The sequence below is a fragment of the Dufourea novaeangliae genome, unplaced genomic scaffold, assembly GCF_001272555.1.
Source record: "Dufourea novaeangliae isolate 0120121106 unplaced genomic scaffold, ASM127255v1 scaffold170, whole genome shotgun sequence".
Classification (NCBI taxonomy): Eukaryota; Metazoa; Arthropoda; class Insecta; order Hymenoptera; family Halictidae; genus Dufourea; species Dufourea novaeangliae.
The window spans coordinates 1036318-1056822 of NW_015374081.1; the positions used below are offsets into that span (position 1 = coordinate 1036318).

General features: G+C 40.2%; 1 protein-coding gene across 1 annotated transcript in view; it reads right to left on the reverse strand.

Moving 5' to 3' along the window:
• LOC107190652 (bicaudal D-related protein homolog) overlaps positions 1-17457 on the reverse strand; it is a 37724-nt gene extending 20267 nt beyond the window's left edge. Inside the window, exon 1 of the mRNA XM_015579494.1 lies at positions 16721-17457. Within this exon, the coding sequence (XP_015434980.1) occupies positions 16721-16960 (240 nt within the window). The 5' untranslated portion in view covers positions 16961-17457. The remainder of the gene's footprint in view (positions 1-16720) is intronic.
• Positions 17458-20505: the final 3048 nt, after the last annotated feature.

Genomic DNA, 20505 nt, shown 5'->3' on the forward strand with positions numbered 1-20505 from the left:
ACGATATATGTTTCTTTAATTTGATTTTAGCTTGTAGCAAGTATAATTGAAAGAATAGAAATGTAACAAAAAAAATTATGAAATGATGCACGTGGTTTGAACAGTGTAAGTCCTTAACTTGTATAAAAATGAATACTGAGTTCGGTAAGAAGTAGCAGATTACTTATTGGCACACCTAATACTTACGAAAAAGGAAGGATTTTCCTACAGCTTATTAATCTACATTACCGCTAATAAGTATTTACAGTCCCATCAGAAGAAATATCACTTCTTTTCGTTTTACATTATACTTGCAAAATTTGCAATAAATTGTCATGGATTTTGCTTGCTTTATAACTCTATTGTGAAAGAAATTGGTTCCTCCTAGAAGTAAGATCGGTTGAATCATTGAGGGGGAATAAGTGATGCACTGAATGATTCGCAACGATTTCACTTTGAAATCGTTACACTAATCAGTGTCTCGTCGTATTAATAAACAGTTAACCAATATAAATTTTCCGTTTCCAATAGAAGATTCCTCTAGTCTCTGAATTATTCAGGTCATCAGCAGATTTCTTCTTCCTAAGTTCGATATTCGACATGTCTGTCGTTCGAACAGCATTACGAACATATATGCAGGTGTCCTCGATCAGGCATAGAATTCAGATTTCGAAATGACGTGAAAATATACCGTGAAAGTAAGCGGACACAATACGAATTTCACCGGTGGACATTGTAAAGAGAAAAAGAAGCGCATTCCATTCAAATCCGTTTCTTTGTTCGTTTAATCAGACCGTTCTAGATTTAAGTATTATCCTACCTACAAATCATGGTCTCAACTATCCATTGTGCAGTTAACACGCTACATTAGTTTCGAACTAATTCCGCAGCTAGGAATAATGAACTGAAATTGAGAAGATTACGTTGCGAAAGAAAAAAATTTACAGGCATACATTAATTAGTGTCTTTCTTGATATTATGCAAGCGATGTGAACAATACCCGAATGGTATCCTATACTTCGAAACAATAGTGTTGAATTATTCTGTGTAATTATTAGATTGCGAATCTTCGTGCATGTTTTGCCACAAACAAATGCACAAAACGCAAGGAAATAAGAACTTTCATGAAACCTGTTCAATTTTACCTTTAGTATGCAACCTAGAAACGCAGTAATTAGAGAAACTATTAATTGTACCAATAAAGTAATCCACTGTTTACGTTTATTTTAATAAGCTAGAAATCTAATTTAGCATGTAGATTGCCTTGATGGTCACCAGTGACAGCGGAAAGAGGAAAATATTATTCTACGATAATTTGATAAACGTAATGTGCTAAAACCGATTCGAAATAATTTATATATGTACTAATTCTGTAACTTCTATTACATCGTAACAGCTGTAGTCAACGTATTAACACTAAAACTACCAGCGTTGAATGTATAGTAAATTACATTGTACAATATAATGTAACATAATATAGAATAATCTCAAATATATAATAAATTAAAAGTTAACATAAATTCCGACAAAAGCATCATTAAGATTTCAGTAATTGTAACACAAGGAATTTAAAATCCTTCATTTTGACATGCTAACATTAACCCCTTGCCCTATAATTGTCTTAACGTCTGCAGTCGCCAGAATTACTTTATCATCAATAATTCCCCAGAAACAAAAGGAATTCGTGTACGTATCGAAATTGTACATTTACTCTAAAAGTTAAATATTAATATCAGTCGGACTCGTAAATGCGCAACACGCCGTGTCCAACTTCCTCCGCAACGATCCCTAAATTCGTGGACCTTGTTAAAACGTCACGGTACATTTGGAAATTCCCTGGCTACTTGTTCATCGTCGAATCAATTTCGCTAGATCTCCATTCGTTCGCCGGAAAATTACTCGTGCGCTCGCGTATATGTACGTTCCGGACAGTTCGCGAACGAGGATCCGTTGGAACAATGGGCAGAGATAACGAGGAGCCAGATGCAACAAAGATTGAAAACAAACACTCGGACGTTTCCGTATAACGGTACAGAGGCCCTCTTAACTAGCCAGTTTCGTGACAAACCACGATGAACTTCGAGCGTCGTTCTTTCCGCTCTTTTAATTCCGTCCACTTCTCGAGGGTGTCTCGGCGAAACGGTTTCGCTTCTTATGGCTATCGTCGATTCCGCTCGATTTCTACCCCGGCCAGCCTCCGACAGGGTACAATGCGCCGCTTATTTTATGATCCGGCACGCATAAACACGCTCTCGATCTCGTCTCGGTTCACCACCGAGACGAAAAAACGGGGCAAAAATATATCGAATAGACGGGCTCTAACGGTGTCCAGCTTGTCGAGAGATTTTAATCGCTACCTGATCGCGTGAGATTACCTTTACTTCAGCGAAGTTTCTGTCTGGTTCACGAAGATTTTAGTATCGTGATGTTTAATAACGGCGCGGCTTGATGTTGTGGTCACGATCGTGCAACAAAAATATTGTTCCTTCTCTGGCAAAAAATATTGAATGTACCAACAAGCAATTTATTTCTTGTCGAATAAAATAATTACGTTTGAAGATATCGAAAACCTGTGATGTTGATACTATATTGTGAATATTGGTGTTGTATTGTAGATCAGAGAAAGTGATTGCACAGAACCATTTTTCTGGGATAATTTTATACATTCCTAGAATGTATACTATTACAAATCTTTTGCATATACCGTACCGCGGATAAATATTAGGACACCTGGTCTGTATGAAGAAAATGTGATGTTTTATCAAAATTACACAGGATGTCTCAAATCAAGTAAGACAACCAGGCAGGAAGTAAATTCTATAAGAAAAAATAAGTCGAAAAAGAAGAACAACATTTTCTCAGGTGATGTTTCGTTTTCGAGATAATCGAATTTGAATCTTTGTTGAATATACTAGCAGTAGAATAGGACTTGGCTAGCGCGTCTGTTCATTGCAGACTGTTTCTACTTATTGCCAGCACGAATACACGTGATTTAGATGAATTTTCAAACACAATTTTCTCGAAAACTAAACCTCACACGAAAAAAATTTATTCTTTTCTTTCGACTTATTTTTTCTTATAAGATCGGTAGAATCAATTTTGACACACCATGGACATTAGTTTAAAGTCAAAAGTTATCTTTTACAGCAATAAAGATTGAATCCCAACTTTTCACATCCTTTCTAACATTTTGTAATTACCTAACTATCAATGATAAAAAACGAGTAAGAAATGTATGTATTACGCAATAAAAACGTCCAAGAATAATAATTCTTGCTGTCAGACGTAGCACATAGATTGCTCCTTGAGTTAGGCCTCTCAAAGTAGTCGACAGACTCTTCGAAACGCGATGTTGAGAACACAAGTGCTCTTCTGGCTCGAGTTTCCTTCATGTTGTTGAAGCTATTTGCTGTATACGTTGCATTTGTAACAACGAAGGAAACGCGAGTTAGAAAACGTTGCTCGTTTCGTTTTTTTTCATACCGTATATAGAATAAATGATAGATTCAGCCTCGTAGAACAGTAATGAGCAACCCATGGCCGTCAATCGTTTACTTGGAGCCTGGCAAAGTTAGGTTTTTTAAAGTTGTGGTTGTAGCAACCCGTTCGAATTATTCGATTTTTAATTTTGGCTTACTGAAAAAGAAGGCTGCTTATCACTGTTGTAAAATATAATTTGCAGGTCACTATGATAAAATTAATAGAATTCTGTAGTTTAAAAATTCATCACTTCGCGAACAGCCAACGTTCTTCTGATTGCGGTTGTGAGTAAACAAGCCGAGGAAAGAGGGTAGAACGTTCCTCCGAGATTCCGAACTAACGGTCCACTTTTTCGACGACTTCCGGTCTGCGTCGTGGCTGTCTAGACTTTACATCGCTACATCGTAACCGACTCCTTGTTCTATCGTAATTAGTCCTGCTGCGTCTGGAAATGATTATTGTCTTAATTTCCCTCTTCGCGAAAATTGGGACTGTTCCACTGATGAGGTTCTTGAGTCGGTTGAATGGCGTATACCGTAGCTTTCCTGGTATTTCCTCCAGGTAAACAACTTTTTTATTGTAACAAGGATACCTTCGCTGGTTAATTAATCGGATGCGTTAAGTTAAATACTTGGTAGATACATTAGTGTCATAAGATATCATTGTTAGTGCTACCCAGGGTCTTCAACGAACGGAAATTTCTGTGAAAGAACATAACTGTACTTTCTTGATTTTTGTATTGTTCTGAGGAATATTCTTAAGATAATCAGAATTTTTCTCTAGAGTCGTATGAAACTAATTCATGAGAATAAACTGTCTTCATAATTTAATATTTTTAATCACACGAATGCACTACTAAAGTTGTTATGTTAATGCATAATTGTTAATTTTACATTATTTTTAATTTACTGTGTTTCTTAACATGAAAATTTGCATAAACATCCTCAGTCTAGTTACAACCTACACGGTTTATACCAAAGGTTTTCGAGTAAAAATTAAAACAGTCATTTTTCATACGATATTCACGCTTTTCGTCAGCAAAAATTATTTGCACACGCTATATTTAGCTAAGAAATTTCCCTAGAACATTATTAAAATTACTATACCGTCATACAGTTTTTAATGTAATAAATTCCTAAACAATATACATTAATGTTCTTTATTCTTCCCACTACAATCAGCAGAACAGAACTAAACATGAAAATACACATTGTACCCACCGTTTATGAAAGGTCCGATTCGCCTAACAAACAAAAAGTGCTTGAAATTAGTGCGCGACCGTGTATCCATTATCGCTAATCATCTTGACCGGGTGTAACACAAAGGGATAATTTTTTCAAAGTCACGAAAAGGGTCGAGAACTACACTCCTTCTTGAAACACCCCTCACACGGCCAGTATTTGACCAAGAAGGGGGTCCCCTTTTGTAGAGGTGAATTTCCTGGGGGGCATTTGGCCGAAGAAAGGCCCTTGGGGGAATCCAAACAGAGCCGGGGGGTCAACCAACCGTGTTAATCTACCTGAGAATTACGACTGTGAAAAGCACCGAGCTGTTACGAGCTCGGTCCGCTCGACAAAAGAAAAACCAGTCAAGCTCTCGTAGGAAATGCGATAAATATTTAAAGGGAAAGGCGTAATGCACCGGATCCCCCTCCTATAATCGCCTAACCGCGATCTCACGGAGGCACTTTCCTTACGAACACCGGCCACATAATAGTGACTCCGCGGAAAGCATCGTCGTCATGGGTGCAGAACCTCCTGTTTCTGGAGGTTCGACTCCATCCATGACTTCTCGTTCCACACTTTCTCACGGAATCACACGGTCGGTGGATATAACGTACTCTCTTGCGCGTGAAACTTCCCATCGAATGGAACAAATTGAACCTGACACAGTACAGAACGCATTAGAGCAACAGTTTTACCCTGGATTACCGTCACTGGAATCGCCTTCACCGATTTTCTTTTATATACACAGTAGTCTGAAAAATAACGGATCTGACAATATATTCATTTGAGCAACTAATCATATTCCTAAAAATCGCTCATTTTTAATTCGAAGTACAATATACCTATGGTATCGACATAGGCGTAGCCAGGGGGGAACAAAAATATCAACACATCGACTGCCACAGTGAAAAAGGCTGTACGTAGCCGACACACTTTATTTTGTTGTTAAAGTCATAAATCGTTGAAAATGTATGCGTTTTGTTAGTAGAGGCTGTTGGTCGTATTTCAAATTATACTGCAATATTAAATATTACACAAAAATTTTATAACTCTGGGAAGGGAGGAGGGGGCAAACCAATTTTTTTCTTGTAGGGTGGGGCAAAAACCACTTCTTTCCGTCCAGGGGGGCAAATGTTCCCCCTGTCCTCCTTGGCTACGCCCATGGGTATCGATACGACACTGGGACACGATCAAACAATGGATGGATGATTTTGTGGAGATCCGCTTTCGGAATCACCTTGAGTATGTATTCTTGTCATGAATGCTCCTATGGTTGAAATATCATTGTGGCGAGTCCCTTTCATTGGAATTTTGAGACTTAGATATAGGACGTAATTACACGAAGGCCAATCAGGCGAATAAAATGGATGGACTAGTGAAAAATTCAGGTCCTTTTTACAATTTTTCTTGCATTACGTAAATGAAGAAACGAGTTAATCTATAAACTTGTATATTTTCAAAAGTTTCTCATGTTTATCGATCCAATAGAAATAGATACCTATACGTTTATCGTCATTAGTTCTAGCATTAAAAAAATAAAGGATTTTTAGAAATATGATCAGTTATTTTTTAGACATACTGTGTAGATCGTAGACGAAACATAATGAACTCGGAAAATCAATTTAGGTGTTCGCAGAAGTGTTCTGTACACCTCATGATCATCCATTTTACAGCAATTTGATACGGTACGATCTGGGAGTTCGTTCAGGACGGTAGAAGGTGTCTCAACTGAAAATCGTTTCCCATTAGTCTCACTGTAAACATTAGAATCCATGAAATCGGATGCGAAAATGATCTCTCCTCGGGTCCAACGTAAGACCTGCATCAACAAATGCCTCGTCGCATCAATAGCTGTCGCTCCCCAGGTGGTTAATTTTATGATGTCCGCTGTAGCTTGTCCGTCAAGCATACTTACTTTCTCGTTACGAGTTCCTTGATTATTTAGTGTTTCGACATTATTGGAATTACACGTGTCACGGTGTGTATTATACTCGTTTTCCATAAATGAGAGAGGATAGCCTGTCTTCCTGTACATTGATGATAGGTCACAAGTGCTCACAAGTGTTCATTAATTATTTAATATTATAGTAGGAACAATTATTTCATAAGGATATTTGTGAAGAAAGGATCCTTACGTAAGAAGATTTACACGCAGCAAACTGGCGAGTTACGATACCGATGATTACTTATTTAATGAGAACACCGTGTTCCATGCAAACATCGATATTAATTGTGAAAGTGAACGTTTCCTCGGTTCTAGTGAGCAATTGCAAAGAAGAAATCAGATGCATAATGTGTTCATTAACGGTCGCTAAAACCTCGCTAATAATAGAGCATTTCTGTTCGTTGGTAGTGGAAAAAGTAAATAAGGTATATTTAAGACTAGTTTTACCAGCGGCGGATCTGTAATTATTCTTGATATGATTTAGGGCAAGTATCAAGATCGCCTGCTCCAATTGCACTCAGGGCAAGGAAAGCATTAATTTTGCTCTGGAACTCGGGAAGCGAGTAGCGAAGAAAGAAAGCTTAGAATTATAAATTCAATCTATTACAGACTAAACATAAAAAATTCAGATCCAAGAATCTTGAAATGAGTGTATTATAAAAAAGCATGCAACATTATATCACCAACTGATCTCAAAAACCAACGAAAGGAGTAATTTTCGTGACTGAAATGAAAAAGTTCCAGGGAACAGATACGTTCTTTTCTGATCCAGAAGCAACCAGTTGCACAATACTACTTTAATAGTCTTCAAAATACAGTATTCCCTTTCTATAATCACGTAGTTCAAGTCTGACAACCGGACTGTATATGTATAGAAGAATAGAGGATACGATTTTGTGACTATCTCCTTGGCTGACACCTCTGCCTTGTTTCTTTTCTCAAATCATAAAAAGATACTATCAAAAATTTTTATTCTATCGTGGGTAACATAAACTCCCAGCCAAGAGTTCAAAACCACTTGCAAATTCTAATTGTAAAAAAAATCATATCGTGTCACAAATTCTCTTCAAAACCGATGATAATATTTCTGGAAACCCTAATTTCTTAATTATTGGCACTTTCTTAATTCGTAACGTTCACAAACGAATGTAATTATTTACAGTTACTCTATACATCGTCCAATCGACAATGCGTTACAAAACATTTGCCAGTGTAAGTGATCGATTTCAGGACACGATCGCCTCGAGAGGAAAGTCTCGAAGCGTACGCCAATGCTGAGGGACGTTTCTACTCGACTCGTTGCTAATTATCGCGCGTACGCTGCATTATCACGGGGTTAATGGATGATCTTAATTTTTAATAGGCTGAATAGGTTAACGCTGGAGAAGCGTATAGGCGCGGGGACCGCGTAATTCGCGCGCTCGAGATTCCCAGATCGGCGTGGCTATGAGGAGACCGTGGAATCTCGGCTTTCTAGATCTTCGTCGTGTAAGTGCCGCTTTTTATTGCCGACACGGTACCACGATTATTCTGCCGCGACTTTCAGCACGGCCAATTATACAATAACGAGAAGCAAACTTGACGGCTCGATTTCATCGTTGCTCTGACCCGCTTCCTTTCTTTCAACCCCTTCGCGATCGCGCGTCGAAAGGTTCATCTGAGGATTCTGTGAGTGTATGGCAGAGTTCAGTAGAATTTTATTCGAATAATACACAGTGAAAAGCAGCAGTATCTAAGGATTGCGTCTTGATACGTTGACTCTGATTGTAACTTTGCGTTTCTGTCGCAGTATGCTTGGTTTTACGAGCATGTTTCTCTTGGAAACATTTTATGACGGTTACTAAATGCTCGTATAATGCCATTAAGCCTTTTCTTGTTTATCTTTTCGATTTTGTACGGATCATACTACAACAGAACTGCATTTATCCAAACTTAATTCACCGTTCCCCGATGGTTTTTTCCCGGTTATAACGTCGCAACGATTAGATTTACGTGGTCACTTAACAGGAATACCGGCTCGCAATAGCTTCGATAGTAAAAGCATAGACATGAGTATAGTTAATCGAGTATTCGGAAAAGTTTTTAAACAAATGGAGTTCCCGTGTACCACTAATGTGTCCTAGAAAATATTGTGCATCTTTATCACCATCTTTCTCATTGTTACAACAAAATAAAGATGAAACACATTTTGATAACCAACGTTCCTTCTTCTTGTAGTTTAATATCTTGTAGTTAACTTACCAAATTAAAAATTACGAACTCTTGAAGCCATCCAGATATTATTGAAACTATTCTGGTTATATAATAGAAGTTGTAGTATACTTCAAGCAGAAAATATACCAAAATCAAACACGTGAATAGAAGCAGTGAAGTTTACACGAACCATTAAAAGGTCTAACTCACTTTTCCCACTGAAATACTTCCGTGACTAAGCGGTACAATTTCATCATACAAGCACAGGTTACCGTTCCGAGCGATTAAAATTCTTTTCTTCCAACGTTATTATTCAACTTATGGGCATACTTCGCAACGCATCGATGCCGTCGACTGATCGTCAAAAGAAAACCACGAGTCCAACGTAATCGACTACCGAACGATCACGGTCGATCAAGACGATCAACTGCATATATGTATACAGGGTGTCTCACCCAATTTTGACATCTTGATTTTCTCGCTATTGTTACTCGTAGCAAAAAATGTTTCATCGATTGAGATTAGTTTTTTTCCATTTAAAAAAACAAAGTTGACCTTTATATAACCTTTACGCGTCTACTCACGAAAAAACTAATAACATCAGAATATTCTCCACTCGATATCATTCAAGCCTCCGCTGAAACATTTTTTGCTACGAATAACAATAGCGAGAAAATCAAGATGTCAAAATCGGGTGAGACACCCTGTATAATAAGAAATCGACGAACCGGAATCGCATGAAAAATCTATAATTTCGTACGAATAAATGTCCATCGATCAGGGCGGGTAAACGACCGATCCCTCGCTTAGAAATGCTTTCTACAGACCTTTACGTAACCAATTTTAACGATACACAGCACGTGCGATAACGCCGAATACGGTATACCCGTAAAAGCAACGGTTCTAATTAAAACATCCGGAAACGCGGCGTCCCCCGTACGTATATAAGTGTACATATGTACATGTACAATCAAAGGCACGTGGTACCTATATTAACGCTGGGCGCATCCTCCTTGGCAACTCGTGCACGCGCCTTGTATCGACGCGTGTTCACACGAGTTAATGCATAATCGTGGATCGATCACGGGCAGATGGAAGGCGATCGTGAAAGTGAAATCGTTGGGGAAAGAATGAACAAAAACGAAACACACGAAACAGGAAAGTATGAGCGAAAAACAAATTAGCAGACCGGACGAGAACGTATTTTCGCCTCGCGATCCCGGATGAGAACGTACGTGGGAATATCGAAAAGTTGGGGAAAAATTTTAATAACTGACGAATTATGAATCATGGGAGATATATGTTTCTACATATCTTTCGTTATCAATGCATTTTTGCATTTTGTATTTCCATCTCTGTAAACCCTTTAGGTAATCTACACAAAGCCAGTAGAAGGAAACAGCTTTTGAACTGAATCTGTTTAGAGTAGCCTGTTTCACAGCTTTCGGTGATTCCCAATGAATTACCCTTGATTTTTTTCTTTCAGCTCAGGAAAGAGGAAGAAGTCTGAAGGCACCAGATAGGGGTTGTAAGGTGATCGTTTGCCAATAAAGTTTTGTTAAAAATTCGATGCTTATATGTATAAGACCAGGTCTTATAATAATTAGATTATTCTAACTCATAATACTAATCTTTCTTACTGTTAACTTGTATACAATATCCTCAAAATATATTTACTAAAGTATTCATAGAAATGTATACAGTAAATCCTCGATGAGCATTTGGAGCCAATGAGATTTGTTTGAGCCACATATGGCCATTAGTTTATCAAATATTTCATTTGCAGTGCCGAGGAGCCTTCGAACACTCATCGAGAATTTAGTGTATACAAAAATCCATTAAAATAAATTATTATTCATTATTACTTCTGTGTATGTGCAGCTTGAGATACTTTAGTTCATGCTTTTTGGGGTCATTTTATAAAAGCAAAATTTGCGAACTTAATTAGTGTATAATATATGTAGAGTTTTGTGCTTCTGACGTCGCCCAGTTCACATGAACAAACACACACGCCTTTACGTGAATCGCACGTGTCGCAAAACGAACTAGCCCACGCGAAACGTCGACGGTTATCGAAAGACAATCGATCGTATATACAATGTAATGACGACACTATGTCAACGCGACACCTCGATTTGCGTAATCGACCGTGAAAAATGGCTCGCGAATTATCGCGCAATTTGCAACTGTTCTGTTACGTACGAAAGTTCCAATCGTAATCGAAATTCCTTTCTGAAGTGAGCGACAATCGTAGCTGGAAACGAGACGGAAGCATAGACATATAATACCTAGACCATTTGGCCGATAGACTAAAGTAAGCCTAAAGCAAAACTAAAGTGGCTCATCGAAAAGTCAGTGTCACACCTCGAGACCTTCTCTCATTAGTCTCATACTGAATAAAACAACAGAATAATGTATCCTTAACATTAGCCTACATCTTGTCGCTCTTTCGGAACACGAAGGAAATAAAGAAAAAAATCTACCATCTTCATGATCACAGTATCACCGTATTACGATCGCAAACTACAGTTCTCCAAAGGATCTGTCTCAGTTTAGGTAACTTTCAACGCATACTTTCCGCAAAAGAAGCACACACGATAGCTCCGTTCTACGTGGAATCGTCACACGGCCGATGCATCAGCAAAGCGTAAATGCAAATGGACTACGTAACGACAGCATTTTTTCCAGCGTATTGGTTCCAAGGGACCATTTCCCCAGAAGAAAGACGGGGACGAATGTCGTCACGAAACAGCAACGGGTTCTCGAATCCCGGACGACGACGAACAGAAAGCCACGAAAGCGTGGAAGCAAGTCACTTAAGAAACGTAACGTCAAAGACAATGCCCGGTACCACGCTCTGCCTAACCCGCGTACCCGCTTCTTCGTCTCCTATCTTTCCGCGTTTTGCCTGTCGCCTCATTTTTGACCTCGACGAGGCGAACCAGCCGCGCGCGCGCCTCCGTTCTACCTTTGTCTTCGATTACAACTCTTATTCGACCTGGATCCGGTTCACGATGGCAGACCCAATCTCGGCGAATCAGATCTGCGTAGGGGTGAGATGGAAAGGACATTTTTGGGAGGGACCAGATAGCAGAAGAAACTAAAGGAGGATGCACTGATCGTAGGGAAAATCCTTCATCTTGTACCCTCTCGTGTGTAAACTCGGCTTCCGCTAGGGGAAAACATGGCGTAGAAGAAAAGTCTCCCAGCACTTACTAAATTTATTTCAAGTACAGAAATAGATGTTAAACCGAATATTAATTTGGCGTAAATTTCAGTAACTCCCAAAACTAAATGGTAGGAGGCTTTTCGCCAATCTTACATTTTCTCCTAGCGGAAGGGACCTTCTACCATGCTTGTACCACTTGGTATTGCCAATTGTAAGTGTAAAAAAAAAATGATCAAACTCTTGGATTACAAGGCCATATTATAGAGATGTTCTCGTTACAATATTCTGGAGCAGACTGGTCTAGTGTCTCTCACGGAATCCTACATTTTAAGTTCACTTATCCCAGGACATCTGTCCGAAGAAATTTAAGGAAACGCTTAAGTGGACGTGACCTACGCGCGAATCGATGATTCGTTCCGCTTAGCCTCTTCACAAGAAAATATTAGAGACGCTACGTGCCCCGTGAAGAGGGTAAGCTCCGAGTGAAATAAATTTGGTTTCTCACGCCCGCATAAATAAAGTCCCAGAATATAGAAATCTTTCTTTTCTAATTCCCTAATCCTCTATTTCCGTTAGTTTTAGGTATTGAAACCAGCTGATTGGAATGTTCAGCTGATGTTAGTTGTTAGTTACTCAGAGGAAAATGATTTCACTCACAGAATTGAGCAATAAGTACCTGATAACTGATTTCAATCTTGAGTCAATAATTTCCTACAGATTTCTCATTAAATGCAGGTTCTTTTGTAATCTCCGATGGTAGGTACTGATACACCCAGGACTTAACAATCGTGAGATAGCATGTTAATGGCCCATGTGGGCTGTTGCAGGAAGGCGTTCATCTAACTACTATAACTATTCTATATGAACTGGGAACTATGCAACGTGTAATGCAAAATTTTCATTTATTAATCTTTCGTAGGCAATATGATCGTTGACCCAAGCAAAGTTCTATTCTCCCATGATTTTCCTCTAAATGCTTATTGTTATTGAAAAAAGTTGGACTCACAAAATTGAGGGTTTTTCAGATTGTTCAAAACCCTCTAACAATAAAAAAAAATCGGCCCTGCACATAGACGACCGAGGTTGCCTACGAAGTGAGAAAAAATATATTTACCTACAAAGGATTAAGCCCAAGCTCTTTACAGCTTCTACTCATGTTTACACGTTCCTTCCACTCTCTAAATTCAATCTGAAAATCAAATTTCCAAGAATTTCGTTCAACACCGTTATATTCTTATGTCAAGAACTACGCAAATTGAAACCTGACCAGACTGAATAACCATACGAAACCGAGCGTCGACGTGTTTGCAAATGAACAAAGGCTTCCAGAGCGGGTACAATCTGTCAACCGCCAGCGACAAGTCGCGGAAGTGAAAAGACGACCACGTCGCCAATAACTTTATCAGCGATGACGCCAGAGGGGGGAGATCGTGGTTCCTCGACGCGAGACTTTCAATGTCGCCGCGTTCCCATTAAATTTCCCAGATAAACAGCGTATCGGTGTCGCGATCGCGATTCCGCCGGAACGGCTCGTAAAAAGCTCGTTGGCAATTCAGAGCGATGCCCCGTGGCCCGATTCCGGCGAAATCCGCGGAGGAATGTGTTTATGCTCGCTGTCTACGGGGCGACTTTCATTTTTTTGTATTTTCGTATTTATTCGTCGGGCGCGCCACGAAAACACCGACAGGAAGGATGCGCACACGCAACGGGAATCACTCGTTCCTGACGATAATGATTAGTCTGCCATTCGGAGCGGACGCGCGAGTAACTCTGTTTCACTTTGAAAGTCTATACTCGCGAGTCTGTCCAAAAAAAAGAAAAAAAAATAACGGCGCCCACGCTATTGTGCATGTTTCTGTAGCTCTTGAAAAATGTAATGTGCGAGTCTAACACTTTTTTTGCAATTTTGAATTGTGTCCAGCCATATACAAACTGTTCCAATGATTCGCATTATAAACCGCCTATAGATAACAATGAATCTAAAGTAGCCAACAATCATTATAGCATAACAAACGACGAAAAAATACTTCAATAACCACAGAGATGACACTTAAAGTTAAAAACTATACACTGTATTGTGTAATCATGTATTTGCAAATATTCATCAATGTTGTCTTTGTCTAACGTCCATCTACCTCTTACTGATATTTAGGACACTCGATAACGATAATGTTATTTTAATTTATGTTTGCCTTCACCACCTTCGCTTTGTTCACATTTCTGTAGACTTCTAAACGGCCTAAAGAAATACGTCAGTCCAGAGAAAATACGTTTCCAATACCTTATTTACAATTCCAAGAACCCCAGTCCCTAGGAAAGTATAAAGCACTGAGTCATCCAATATTATAATATTTACAGGGTGCATAGCTGTGAATCTAAAACAAACTGTCCACTATCATCGAAAGTGTTGGAAACTATAAGCCGACAAAAACGAAAGAGCAGGGTTTTTCTACGCATTTGTACGTCAGTTGCGTCAGCCACGTAGCCTGACGCTATTCACGGATCGGTCAAAAGACTTCGGGCGCTATTAATACGGCTAATACGAGCCCCTTTAATGCAGACCGTTCAGTGAAATGAAACAGTACGTACAGTTCCGCGTGGGAACTGCATACGCAAGCCGCGCCTTCGTGATTAATCTAATAAAAACCTTTCTTTACGCAATGCCCACTCGCCTGTCTGTAGGTCCGCCATCGATTGTTCCCGCGCATCTCTTTTGTATACTACTAACGCTAGATTCACACTAATGGCCAAAGGCACGGTCATATCATGATCAATACAAATTCAGCTGTGAATTCGTATTGATCATGATATGACCGTGCCTTTGGCCATTAGTGTGAATATTTATTTCTCTTCATTCTCTCTACAGAATCCTCTCGATTATTGGCTGGCTTGTTCTACAGGAAGCCCAAGCCTCGGCAACAAAAGGGTAGGGGCAACGAAATATGCACTTGACAGGTTCCACGCCCCCTCCCTTCCCCCAGTGTTGGGAATAACGCCTGGACAATAATCGAGTAGATCGAGCCAGACGATAATCGAGAGGAATCTGTATGTTGGTGACCGTACAGCAGCTAACTCTTTCTAATTTTTTACTCGGTCTGACTATGGGAGATATTCAAAACGCACGGTCTAGGTATTATACGTCTATGATTTAACCTATGTCCCTCTAATTGGATTACGTGTGAGGGGTAAAAACCGCTACCGGATTTGACGTGATTTGACCGTACCGTGACCGCTAGTGTGAATCTGGTTTAATTTCGTTCGAGATACGGGACGATTAGTGCAAGACAGAAACGTTGTTCTTATCGGGCTGTATAAATTTACTTTTCTCCCCCACCTCGTCGCCATTAAACAGGCTACCTTCGACGTATCTCTATTATCAGGCATTTTCTTTATCTTTAGCGATACCGACGCAGATTGATGGATCAACGTGAGAGTGCTTCACGATTTACGTTACGTTTGCGAAACGAAAGGAACGAGGAAACAGATGATGATGCTATTCACGGCGAAACACAGACCAAGTAATGGTATTGGATTGAGAATAAGATGATGAAAGTGATTACTAATGAATTGAGAGTCAACTTGATGGTGGCACAGAAATTCGAATGATCTGTATAAACAGTGCTTCAGTAGCTGTATACATGTTCAACGAGGTTCATATTGTTACTAGAATATTGATTTTATGCATTTATAACATTTATAACTGCGTAAAATATAGATTGTAACAAAATATGATAGTATTGTTATTTAATTTTTAATCTAACAGAATATTCAAATAAAAAACATTCTGCTTTAATTTCTACTATTTTAAATTTTACAGCTTGCAAAACTATGATTCTACATAGATGCGTGCAATGTTGTTATTCACTTTCATAAATGAATTCATGAAAAATCAATTGATGATACAGTTTCCATAAGATCATCATTCTTACAATTAGTAACAATTGTATTCAATCACGTGAGTATTCAATGCAGTCTCGTGATTTTTTTACATGATCTGACAATGAGTGGGTCGAGGAAGATAAGTATGATCGTATGTGCAACTAATTACTAATTATCTATTACCCTTACTTTTAGACAAGAGTGGTCGTCACCCATACGACCCGCTTCCCGAGCGAAATGGAAGTTAAAACGTAGGGGCCATTGATACAAACAACTGGCAAATCATTTTTATGAATGAAAAGATTGTGGACGTTTATTTGACTCAAAAGGTTGCCGAATTTTAAACGTAATTTATTCCGTCCAGACACAATCAATTTGTCGTAAAGTAGTATCTAAGGGTTAAAGTGAAAAAGCCTGGAGAACGTGCACCGTTCCAGGTATTTCCGGTCACAATGGTACCCGATAGATTGGAGTATAAACATCGTTAACTCATTCCTAGCTACCGTTTTTATACATTTACAGGTGTGGTACATGTTAAATAACCCTGCAAATGTATACAACGGTTTCCACTCTAATTTCATTAAGAGTAAATATTCAGTATAATCGTAAATATATCAAATAAGTTCTGCACCGCAGAACAAAAATCTACACTAAACGTATTTGGTTATCGAAAACCCTGAGCTTTCGATAAGACTAAAGTTCGCAGTACTCGTACAGAAGGTAGGCACCCGTATAACTTTCATGGTCTAGGCAGTCTAGAAATTCCCGGGTACAGAAGCGCCCGAATCGATCCAAACGTCCCTAGCCTACGGTGCAATAAATTCTAAATAAAACAAGAAAAACACTCACCTCCAACTTTGACGAGTACTCCTCGACAAGGCTCTCGCTCTGTTTGGTCAATTCCTGATTCCTCTCGAGAAGAGCTTTACCAAGCTCCGCTGCCAAAACCAGATCCCTGTCGCGTTTCTTCAGCAGCTCCGCGGGGTCCTCGAGGTCCTCGTGGTCTAGGGAATTTCGTCGCGCCTGTATGTCGGAGATCATGTCCTCGAGAGCGTAGGGCTCCGGTTGACCTTCCTTTTTGGGCAGCATCGTTGCCTCGCGCGCACGTCCACGCGCACCCGCGATCGTCGCTCGAATGTGTTGCGTGCCAGGCCAAGCCGTGACCTTTATTGTCGTTGGTAATAACGACACACGCGGGACCAGGTGGTCGGTCGTTCGTACGTCAGAAACATTTGTTACCACGTTCGGAAAACTGAACAATCGAAAGCCCAGTCAACGCGACCGCTCTAGCTCGTGACTGGTCGTTTCGGTGCCACGCGGGGATCGATACTCGTATCGTAATCGATCGACGTTAAAAAATAAATACATATCCGTAATCCTGTACGACGGATAGAAACCGTCGAACTGTTCTCTCGCAAGCAGTTCGACTCAAGAACGATCGAAATCGATAGAGATCGAGAAATGACGCGAACTCTCGAAAAACGTATCGATTACACGCGTGACGGAGATGTCCCGAGCCGAGCAAGCGACACTTGACTCGTTTTGTGTATATACACCTGAAAACACGATAACGCTGCCTGGCGACTCCACTTGCACTCCGCCGGGGATAGTTCCGACCTGCGCGTTGTTTTATACACAAAAGTAGTACGGCTCGAAAAGTTGTTACGAGAATGTTACGGATACGACCGAGCGATCGATAATCGACGCGCGTGACTCACGACGCTAAGTTGAAGTTCACTTTTTCCCCCGCCAGGACCATCACGTAACGTCGGGACACAAACAGGTTTTCTGGCCCGATCGTTAGTCTCTCCTACTACCGGAAACGATCAGCTGTGATTGTACTCACCGGACATAGACCTTCGTTGCTTTCGAACGCTTTCGTAGCTGGCACACCAATCTTATTTCACATATTCTTGTTTCACACAGTACGGTCGAACGCACGAAAATTACTCGAGAACGTTGTAAGTTCAGGATCGATCGATGTTGAATCACGGAGATCGTAGTCGGTTGATTGTCAATACAACGGGTTTACGCACGGGAAACGGTGTGCACTGTTACGGGACTCATTCCGCTGTTCTGCTCCGTTTCTCAGTTACTACACGCGAGCCTCGTACAACTATATTCCTGTTTCTTCGATAGAAAGTCAACAATGTTACCGTGCTACGAAACACAACGACCAACGGTCACTTCCACTGTCTCAACGTTTCCAGGTGCACACAGATAGATGCGCCGCGCACAGTTCACTTCAGAGATAACACGTAAACAGTTGATGTGCACGAATTTTATTCAAACGTCAGTCAAGTCTCCCCTCGACGCCGTAACATCAAACTGACATGTGAAGGCACCCGTGGCATTCCGTTGTTGTGCGTTCCGTTTCTACGGATATCGTTGTAACCTTCGCGATACAGGTAGTACCGTTCGGAGTATCCTCAGGTGACAAGCATGACGTCAATGGTCAGTTTCTGTTGACACTTGAGATGCACCAAACTCAACGTGAATTCCGTTGTGTTCCGTTCTTATTATCGACGAAAATTCTCCAGTATTTTTCAGTTACGCGTTGGTTCGTAGAGACTGGTTCGGAGCGTCACCGTGAACTCGACTGCTCGCAAGGAAACACGCGCAGAGGGACGCGGACACGAGAGGCGACCAGCTCGCCGTACCGTGGCCGGCCAGGTAGTGACTCACTAGCCGCCAGTGGAAAATAAATATTACGGAATCGTGTGCGCGGTGCTCCGGCCGCCTAGGTAGAGGATTCTCCCACCTCCGGCTTGAAAGCAACTCAGCGTTCGGTTCCGCCACGAAAAACGTTCACTCGCGCCGCTGAATTCGATCGAGTGCGGTTGTCGAAATTCCTTCGAGTGCTCCCATTGTCGCGCACGGAAGTTCATCGAATACGAATATCTACCGAATAACTTCCGTCCATCTCGCATCGTACGTACGCGCAACACTGTTTTTTTCTTGTCACTGATTGTAATTAGAGTACTCTCCCAGAGAGGACATGCGGGAAAATTGTGAAAAAGATGCCTTGAACGGCTTGCAGTATCCGCGTACGAGACAATCGACCTGTCGACCTTCCCCTCTGAAGGCATACTAACCTCTCCCTCGTCCGTACCCACCGCCAACCGTTCCCCCCACCACTTGACCCACCTGGTCGAACCGCCACCTGACTCGATCTCACGAAATCTATGGATCGTGTTTAATGCACGATCCTCCTACGCTTACCTCTGCCTTTGTTGTATCAATTTGAAATAAATTTTGAATTTTTTCGTATGCTTCATAGGTGTTTAATAATTTAACGAAAATGCGGAGCATAAGTACAAGAAAAATTGATAGAAAAAAATATTGTGTACTAGCAACTTACTAGTGAGTCAACGTGCATCAATTTGAGAAAAAATTTAATAAATATCTATGCAAATTGTATTGAGTTCATGTGAAAGGTTTGTTGTAATTGGAAAAATACAGTCGATAACTATATTATATAATTTTGGAGTAAATTCGATTAATCAGAGTAGTCATCGTGAAACGTCATCAAGGTACGCGTAAAACTTTTGAAATTATATATCTACTTAAATTTGAATTGGCATTTAAAAATTACCACCGTTGTCGATACAAATGTGACTTTTATCGGTGAAAGATGCCTTTGTAAATTTGAATTTACTACGGGATCAATTTCGTTACGATTCCTTCACAATTTATCGCTAACGACTTCCCGTCGTGGAACATTTTTTCAAGCGTATTTGTGTAATATATAATTCTTTCTCGTTATGATGATAACAGGTCAGAGTCTAAAAAATTTGTTAGACACCCCATATAACATTTCTTCGAACTATCTAGATTCTAGAGTCTGGATGTTTCCAGGTGTTAGAAAATGCGCCTCGTGCGAAGTGACTCAGGCAATTTCACTACGATTCCGTCGTGAAGCTGAACGAATGTATAAAACAAAGCGTTCTCATGAAAGAGAAACATTTGCTCAATCATAATGTATTTTACAAATGATGTGACAATAAACTGTGCGATGAAGAAGCACCTTATAAAAAAGAAATATTGTTTTTCGACAGAACGCTGATCATGACACCATTCCCTGATTATTAATGTAAGTAATACTAGTAGGTATTGGTCATTGAGCGCTCTACTTAGCAGTGTAATTGTATACGCGCAATAACATCAGTTATCATTAAGCTACATGCACCATCTAGTGGTTCTCCGAGTAACTGGTGTTTTCAGAAGATACAGGAATTCTGGCTCTTCTTAAACAATTTGTATTAACATTTATAAATATAAGTACCATTCGTTTACTACAATTTCCACAAGTTTTTTTTCAATCTCACGATCGATTCTTTGAAAGAAATCAGTGAGAATAGCTCGCGAAATCGAGGGTCCCTGTTACAATACAGTCCTGAGAGGGTGCTTGGCAACCGGAAGCACCAACAAGAACAACCGTAGCGCATGGGTACAGCTGGCAGAGCTATACAGGGTGGCAGATGTGCTCAAATGTCGTCGCTGAACGTCATTGAGGATCACGTCTGGAAAGTGTTTTACTCTCCACCGTGGATCCTCGCGATCATCAACGTGGAAGACGAGGAAGTTACAGAGAAAAACGTCTGCGATTTGTGCAGTAACCTCCGATGCTGCGT